Genomic DNA, 8,362 nt, shown 5'->3' with positions numbered 1-8,362 from the left:
CTTATATAAACTATAAAAAGTAAGGTTATTTTGCTAGAGACTATAGAAGTAGTTAAAGTAACTATGTGGTAAAGGGAACTAGATTAGTAGATAGTATATATATATATATAGAGGGACGATAATATACTACGAGGAATAAAAGAATATTTAATTAAGAGTTTTGCGTTTTGTTATAATAATATATACTTAGTTTATAAAGACGCTAAATATAGCATAAGCTATTAGCTATAGGAGCCTAAGTTAAGAAAACTCTAGGGCATAAGAGAGTTAGATAAAGATTAAGATTAACTCTATAAACCAGATTAGGACTAAGATAGTATATTTAGCTAATAGTTGGCAGAGAAAATTCTTATACACCAGTTTTATTAAAGGACAATAGAATCTAAGGATTAAAATAATTAGACTATTAGTAGCAATAATAAGGCAATAAAGGCAGCTTACTAGGAGTATATAGACCTTAAAGATATACTAATAGAGGTAGAGGCTAAATCTACTATAGAGAAGGGATCAGTAATAGGGATCGAGACTCTATTACTTTACGAGATATAAGAGAATTAGGATAGCAAACTACTTTGGCACTTAATGCATAATCGGTAACACTATAAAAATTCATGAAACCCCTCACTAAAGCTCATCCCTCTTCCTCGCCTCAGCCTCCTCATACTTCGCCCTCTCAACATTCTCATCCCACATCCTCTTCTTCGGATTCCGCGGCTTATCCGAGTCCACAAGCGGCTGTCCATCCCCTCTAACCACCTGCTCCTTCTTAGCTTCCTCTCCCTGATGCTGCTGCTGTCCCTGACTCCCCTCCGCCATCTGTCCAACCTGCTGCGAAAGACTCCCCTCCTGGCTCGGATCATGCTTTGCACCATGCCCACCTCCGCCAACACGGATAGCAGGGGGCTGTTGTCCGCTCATGATGTTAAGGGGCGGCGGCTTACCCGTCGCGCTCGGCTTGACAATCAAGCTCGTACCCTGACCCGAAACCACCCCCAACGACTTCGCACCGCCCGTGATACCGACAGCTGCGAACGCCGCAAACAGAACCCTATACCCGAGCTTTAGCGGCAGCCAGACAAACCACCAGAGCGGGCCGTAGAGGAAGCGGCGGAAGACAAGCCAGATGATAGTTGTGACAAGGATGTAGAAAGCAGTCTCCAGATACCACGTATCGCTCTTCTGGCTCTTGACCAGACTGGACAGCAGACTGCGCGAATTCGCAAGCAGCGTGTTCAGGTTCGTGTAGTGCTCTCCCAAGTCGGCGAGCGCAGCCGTCGACTGCTCGAGCGTTTCCTGCGCGAATCGCGATCGCGAGAGCTCCGATTGCATCAACTGGTGGGTCCGTCTCAGAGCAGCCGTGACATCACTCGACGCGTTCACGAGCACCTCGTCCGCCGAGAGCTTGTCCTGCCCGCGCCGTCGGCCCGTCGAGGACGAGGGCGTATCGCTGCCGCTCTGCGCTCCGGCGAAGAGCAGCTCGCGCTCTTTCTGCTTTGCGAGCTCTGCGTTGCGCTTTGCCTGCAGCTGCGCTTTACGGAACTGTGCTCTCGACCTGCATCCCGGTGATTATCAGTACAATCTGCCCTATTCCCTAATTTCTATATATCTATATTCCCGAGTTATTTTTTTTTTGGGGGGGGGAGCTCAAACGCACTGCTTAAGATCCTCGCCTAACCGTGCAACCTGAACCGCAAGCCGTGATCTCTCGCGATCCTTCTCGCCGTCTCTCCGTCTAGCGCTCGAAACTGTACCCGCGGTCAGCTCCTCAACCTCCTGTTTTACTAATTCAAGCTCTTCCTCAAGCTGCTTCAAGCTCTCATGGATCTCGGCGCTCAGCTCGACCCTGATGTCGCCCTCGTCGCCGTTCAGCGGAAGCGAGCCCGGCTGGAAACTCAGCTTCGAGAGACGGTGCACCAGCTGCAGGATCGCTTTGTTGGAGTCAGATAGGGTGGTAAGGCGCGCAGAGAGGGAGGACGTGGTCATGGTGGAGCGGCTTCAAAGAGCCAGATGTGCGGGCTTGGAACAACGCGCGATGACGACGGAAGGCCGGAATAATTGAAAGAGCGAGGTTCCGGAGATGCCAAGGCTGTGGGAGAGAACGAGACGCAAATCGAGTGGGAGCTAGCGACGAGCAATTGCGGCGGTGTTAAGCCAGCTTAGTATCTCAGTAAGTTTCTCGTGTCTGGAAAGAGACAGGCTCTAATAGATCCACAGATATCCTACCCGCCGGCCCCGAATTGCTCCCTTTCATCCGCCGAGCTTCAGTCTTCCAAACTAGAATTGTCTCCATCTATTCCACCATGATAACTCGATTTCTCACCGACGTCCGCGCAAAGTTTAATCCCTTTTCCCCGCGAGGTAAAACCGCGCGGTTGTTTCTCGCCCTCCTGCCTCCGAACGCACGCTCTTCGATGAAAATCGAGACGCAGGTTCTGTCGCGGCATAGCAAGGAACCGTCAGTGCTGTTCCTAAAACTCAGTACGTCTTAACACCCCTAGACCCGGCATAAAGTTTCTATCAAATTCCGGGTGCACGATTACATTTCGTAAATTTTGCTGATCTGGTCATGTTTTTCTAGAGGATGGTAAAGAGCTAAATCTAGACCTGGAGAAGATGAGGATTACAGAGGTGATGGCGGAAGTGGATCGGCATTCGCGGTTATTAGCCAGGAAGGATGAGTTGTCTGGGAACTAGCTAATAGGATGCGGCAACGATGAAAATGCATGTGTAAAATTAGGAGAAGAGGGCATTGTAAGTATATGGGGGAGTCACGCGGCATTCACGCAGGAGTTGGACCGGTCAGACACTGTTATTTACTCATGGCTCTGCTTTTATCTATACCACTATCTAGCGTGTGTACGAATATATATCCCTGGGGATCGTCGGTGTCAACCTAAGTTTCCCGCTACCCTCCCAAAACTTATAAGCATTGTTCAAATTCTGGGAAATCTAGTTGGAAGGAGCACCAGAGATGAAGAACCACTTGTCAATGCTTGGGTCTATGGGGGCAGGAGCGAAGTTCTCGCCCTTGGGGATGTTGAGCTTGTTAGGATCAACACGATCGAGCGAGTGGTGGACCGAGACGTTGGTGCTGTTGAATACGTTAGATTTTGTCAATTGATATGAGTATTGCTCTTGAACTCACAGGGAAAGATCGCCCTTTGGTGTCTTGCCAGTGATGAGCCTCTCCCAAGCTTCGGCGCACTCGCGGACAATGTCAGTGGCGTACCTACCATAAGTCAGCTTCAATTGCTTAGTGTAAACTAATAGAGATACTTACTTCTTGTTTTTGCATTCTCCTGAGAAAGCAAACTGGTTCTCAGGCTTGCCATCCGGGATCTTGTAGATACGAAACCACTCATTGGTAGCCCTCAAAAGACCAGGGAGGTGTCTTTCGACATCCTCGATATCGTTGAGCTTAGGAGCTAGCGGGTCATTGACGTCAATGACAATGATCTTCCAGTCAGTCTCCTCCTCGTCGAGAAGGGCCATAACGCCGAGGACCTTGACCTGCTTGACCTCGCCAGGCTTGGCGACGAGCTCGCCAATCTCGCAAACGTCCAGCGGGTCGTTGTCTCCCTTGGCCTTGGTCTCTGGGTGGACAACGTTGGGGTCTTCCCAGGTCTGTATGCTCAATCAACAATTATCCGATGAATCGAGGCAGTTAAGGTATCTGCGTACCTGAGGGAAGGCACCGTAGTTCCAAAGGTAGCCCTTGTGTGGGAAACAGTTCCTCACATATCGGAGCTTACCCTTCTTGATGTCTTGCTTGATAGGGTTGAGAGTTTCCTCCTTGCAAATCTGTAGAGAAACTCTGCGTCAGCTGGGAATAAAAAGAAAAAAAAGTCCGATCTCCTCGGACACAGGTTTTTGAAGAGTACACACCTCCATCTTAGCATTGGTCCAGCGAGGAACCTCAACAATCATGTTGAGAATGGTCTGTTGCTCGTTGGCATACAGGGGGATATCATGGAATGGCGAAACCGGGACGCCATCTTTCTCAATGAAGATGCGGTGCTCGAGAGTGTAGGGTGAGCCAATCTTCCTCGCAGTATAGGTGGAAGGAGCTTTAGAGTGGTAGCCCTTGTCAGAGATGGGAAGTGAAGCCATTGCTGCAGTTGGTCGGGATTGTTGTAGATGCCCTGCTAGTAGCCTAGTACGGGAACGAATTTTGTCGAGGTTGGCGGGAGAGGCTATGGTGGGGTAAGGGAAGGAGAGGGGACTAGTCGTGACCAGCGTAGCAAATGTTACGGCAGGCCGTCTGCATGAGACAATCTGGCGGTGGGACAAATGGGTAAAATAATGACCTTTAAAGGCTGAATTAAGCCGCGATGACCGCTTTAAAGTCATGCAGCTAATATCACGCAGATTAATTCGACAAGAAATAGCGGCGGGATTAATCCCTTGCGGAGTTTATCTCAGACCGAGGGTCTTTCGGCCAGCTGAAGGGCCAAGAGATCCGATGTTTTCGCTTACTACACAGGTTTTTTAACCGGACCATCTAATATTTGGGGCATAGCCATATTGTATCATTGTACTATTGTATTTAACTCCTCAATACAGCTTGTTCGGACGCCAGAATCCGGCGAAGACGCCATCGCCTCCCTGTTCATCATCTCGCCGCTCCTGTTCATCAGCATCAATGAAACTAAGGCCCTTCGCCGGGTCAGAATGACGAAGTCCGATCGACAGACTGTCGTCCGGTGCTTGTGGCATTGCGCCTTCGTAACTTCCCAATAAAACGTCTTCCCCATCTGTCCTTGCGATAGATTCAGGACCCTCGATATCCCTAGAACACACCTGGACATGCTCTGCCATATCACCCCCTTGTACTTGGTTTCGGTAATGCCTAGGGATAAGCGGCCAAGACTGCTACAAAGCAAAGGTTGGGAACTGCAAGACTTCTTGATAACCCTCCATGTTCGTACCCATACCTGTATCATTATCCGCAAGGTTATGGTTCCCTGTCAACATCTCCCCCGCATATTGTTGCAGAAGTTGACATTTCTTATCTTTAGCAAAAGCTGAGTCGCACTCTTGTAGTAGCTTGCCAAGGGTAGAGGACGTCTGCGGCTCTGGCTCCCCTTTTACACTGCTTGTGCGGTTATAGTTGTTAGATTGTAACCGACTCTGGGGTTCTAAACATTCCGGGTGAACTACCACGCTAGTAGCACTATCATCATTCTGCACTTTAGGGTGATCATATTGTAACCGCTTCGCTCTCCTACTAAGAGCGCCATCAGAGGACGAGATTACGTTTTGCGGTTTCAGCCCTTTGGTCTCACTGTTATTGCTCAAAACAAGCTTCTGCGGTGAGTGGAGTTGTGAATGGGGTTTTTGCACCAATTTTTTGCCACGACTCATGGGGCGCAAGAAAGATACAGAACAGCGGTCGCGATCACTATCGACAAGATTGCCTCGCCGTCGTCTCGCATCGGGTACCGCCGATAAAGGTCTATTGATATTAATGTTAGTGCCGTGTCGCCTGGCTTGTACGGTTTCTAGCTGTCCAACTTCTATAGTTGTTAAAGCTCGCCTCAAAATAGGAGTCTCGCTGGAATGGCGGATAGAACTTGACCACGACAAATGGGGAGTACTCTCATGGCGAGTTCCTCTGCTACCGAACCCCAAGTAAGGTTTTTCGGGCAACTCTATGGTGGGTATAGCGGAGTCGATGCTTGCTGATTTCTGTTGTTTGTTCTTCCGTCCTGGTATGAGCGTCTGTGCCTGCCGCGACGAACTAACTTTCGATTGAATATTGCTCTCCTTCTCGGCTAGAACTGGTCGCGTAGTGGTAAAGTATGCAGATATTTCTTCTTGATTCGCACGTGTGAAGTCCTTCCTTCGTCGCCTTCTCTGAGTGTCTGGGTTGGCTTGTTCTTCCGGAGCATCTTTTTGTTTTTGTAGAAACCTCATCTCCGAAAAGACGAGGTCAGGCACTATGAAAGAAATGGGTCAATTTTGCAATAGCAGGAGCGTGTATCATGTCGGCGAAATTGCTTACGGCCACGCCCTCTAACTGGTGACGATGCGCGCCCCTTGTTGAAAATCCCTAGTTTCTCTCGTGGCTTCAACTGCACCAATCATCAGCGAACTCATGGGCCAGAACGAATCCTTGACCGGTATCTCACGGTCAATCGGCCCTTAGGCACGTTTCTTGCATGGAAGCTCTGGACCAGCCCTATTCCTGGTTTTTCCGTCTTCTTCCGTCGCGATTTTCCCTTTGTTTTCTTTGATTCGCCCTTGCCCCTCCTATGCCTCTGCATCCCCCGCTCCTTGACCTGGTCTGATTTGGGCACGTAGATATCCGGTCGAGTCTTATGACGAGGTTTACGTCCATAAGGGTGGCCTGATGCATAACCCACCGGTGACGAGCGATCGGAACTGGAAGACGCGTCTGTGAGGAGCTTGTCATTGGATTTGTTGTCGATTTCCACCTCATGTTCGATCGGAGAGGTTTGGTTATGTTGTCTAGTTTCGAGGAAAGAGCTGTCCGAGGTATGCCTTCTCTTGCGTGGTTGCTTGTCAGTGGATGCCAAGAGCGCTTTGTAGTTTTCCTTTGGGTGAAGGAACGGTGGCAAGCCCAACTGTTCAGGGAGGCTTGGTTCCTGCTGTGGAAGGACTGTGCTTTCAAGCCATTTGTTGATGTCCATCGTAAGTGAGATCTGGCTCAACAACCAGGGCGTCAAGAGGCACAAGCTGTTGGGTAAATGAGATGCAGTTAGTTTCACTATCCCGTCAAACGTTTCCAGCGTGGAATTGTTGACCGACTTTCTATGAGATTTATCTATTGGCGTACTGCATTGCGATTGAAGCGCCCGACGAGCTTCAATACCGGTTAGAACACGGAAAACTGCCTCAAAAGACTGCCGAGTTAGATCTGTGTAACGTGGAAGAGCCCATTGCTGCATGTCCAGATGGCTAAAGGAGATACAACATTGGCTTGGTGCCGCGGAAGCTGCCGCAGGTTGATGAAAGGCATTTCCAGATCGCATGCGGCGGGAAGCAGCAATTGACACCCTAGATGGTGAAGAGAGCTCAGCTGTGACTGCCGATTGAGGGAAAGCACGCTGTGCCTGTGAGAAAACTTTCCAATCAGCATCACCAGTATTATCTTTTCAAAAGTGTAAGAATGTACACATCTAAGCCCGCTTGAGAGCAGAATATTACATTTGATGCCTTAGGGGTGGCGGACGCATTACCATTGCATGGAAGAGGCGTTTGATTACAGTCGACCGGCCCTTCCAAATGCAGTTCCTGAGACATCATGCAGGAGCGGTCACATATACTCTAGAGACCAGCCTGGGTTTAAAAGGAACAGCATTGCCGTGCTAGTTTAGCCGGAGAGGAGGTCGTATTGGCAGTGGTATAAGGGGCTGATGGCGCCGTTAAAGTCATCTTCTCCAGCATCGAGTGTCTTGGAGTGCCAAACGCATAGCGTCGCCGAATAGTGCCGACTGGGCGTGGCAGACTGGCCTCGCAGGGTTTCCTCGCCTGGGGCTGGACCGGGCTGGGAGAGCTCCTCTCGCTCGCCGCAATGCACAAGGGCTAGGTTGGCCAATGGGCTCGCCTCCACACCGAAAGATAATCTTTTGATAAAGCTTCTTTTGAACTGAGCTTCGTCTCGTCTAACATGTGCGTGCGCGCCCGGGTGGTTCTCAAGTCCCACCCTGCTCCTACCACCGATTGCCCGTGGCAGCAAGCCAAGCGAGACGATGCACTCGATTTACTCAGATGGGGGAGTCTGGCTTGTTCTCTCGGATATTAATCGTGCGATACGCACCGCAGGGCATTGGCTGCATTGGCTGCGAGCGCAAGGTGGTGGTGCGAACGGCCTATCGAGCAAGCGATGGCGGGTGCATTTTGCATAAGGCACAGCAATGGGCCGTAGCACCAACTGCGGGAATACCATTGGGCCCTATAAGGCCAGTCAGCGATGGGCCGCATGATCTTTTGGACACGGGATGGCTACCGATATGTGATTGCCCTGTCGCCCATCGTAGCCCATGTCCTCCGCTGCCTCTCGTGCCCTCTTCCACGCGCTGGAGAGCTGCAAAAGGCCCCCGGTGGTCTAGCCTCCCCCCAGCAGGCGTATCATAACTCCCAGGTGCTGCATTATTCACTGCGTACTGCACTGCAATCAGGGACCCGAACGCTACTAACCCTGGCCCGGGCTCGCCAATATTCACCTTTACTCGTTCTTAATACTGGGTAGCGTGAGTGGTTTGATCCAGTTAGCGTTCTCTTTCATCCAGACGAGGGGCTTGTTTTTGCAATATTTTCTTTTGCCCCGCGATCAACCTCCCAACCTTCTTCACACTCCCGGAAACCTTTTTTTCTGCACCGACTTTTCACCTCGCAA

At 50.2% G+C, this 8,362-nt stretch overlaps 4 protein-coding genes across 4 annotated transcripts; 1 reads left to right on the top strand and 3 right to left on the bottom strand.

Annotated features, from left to right (window-relative positions):
- Nucleotides 1–443: 443 nt before the first annotated feature.
- On the bottom strand, nt 444–2,002 carry K441DRAFT_638196 (Sec20-domain-containing protein). Its single transcript, XM_067646531.1, has 2 exons — nt 1,655–2,002; nt 444–1,552 (listed from the first exon to the last, which is right to left on the bottom strand). The coding sequence occupies exons 1-2, from the start codon at nt 1,981–1,983 to the stop codon at nt 625–627; spliced, it is 1,257 nt and encodes a 418-aa protein (XP_067503082.1). The 5' UTR covers nt 1,984–2,002; the 3' UTR covers nt 444–624.
- Nucleotides 2,003–2,042: 40 nt separating this feature from the next.
- On the top strand, nt 2,043–2,694 carry K441DRAFT_638191 (mitochondrial 54S ribosomal protein mL53; the record flags this gene model as incomplete). The annotated part of the gene is made up of 3 exons (XM_067646530.1): nt 2,043–2,167; nt 2,215–2,478; nt 2,579–2,694. Exons 2-3 carry the CDS (start codon nt 2,301–2,303, stop codon nt 2,692–2,694), a joined length of 294 nt encoding a protein of 97 aa, XP_067503081.1. The 5' UTR covers nt 2,043–2,167; nt 2,215–2,300.
- Nucleotides 2,695–2,949: 255 nt separating this feature from the next.
- On the bottom strand, nt 2,950–4,110 carry K441DRAFT_678185 (pyrophosphatase-domain-containing protein; the record flags this gene model as incomplete). Its single annotated transcript, XM_067651138.1, has 5 exons — nt 2,950–3,091; nt 3,146–3,229; nt 3,281–3,624; nt 3,682–3,801; nt 3,886–4,110. 5 exons carry the CDS (start codon nt 4,108–4,110, stop codon nt 2,950–2,952), a joined length of 915 nt encoding a protein of 304 aa, XP_067503080.1.
- Nucleotides 4,111–4,508: 398 nt separating this feature from the next.
- Nucleotides 4,509–6,699, bottom strand: K441DRAFT_661530 (uncharacterized protein). Its single transcript, XM_067648885.1, has 3 exons — nt 6,132–6,699; nt 6,005–6,074; nt 4,509–5,939 (listed from the first exon to the last, which is right to left on the bottom strand). Exons 1-3 carry the CDS (start codon nt 6,651–6,653, stop codon nt 4,873–4,875), a joined length of 1,659 nt encoding a protein of 552 aa, XP_067503079.1. The 5' UTR covers nt 6,654–6,699; the 3' UTR covers nt 4,509–4,872.
- Between the last annotated feature and the right edge of the window lie 1,663 nt (nt 6,700–8,362).

Source organism: Cenococcum geophilum (assembly GCF_001692895.1).
Source record: "Cenococcum geophilum 1.58 unplaced genomic scaffold K441scaffold_26, whole genome shotgun sequence".
Classification (NCBI taxonomy): domain Eukaryota; kingdom Fungi; phylum Ascomycota; class Dothideomycetes; order Gloniales; family Gloniaceae; genus Cenococcum; species Cenococcum geophilum.
This window is presented reverse-complemented; position numbering and strand designations above follow the sequence as displayed.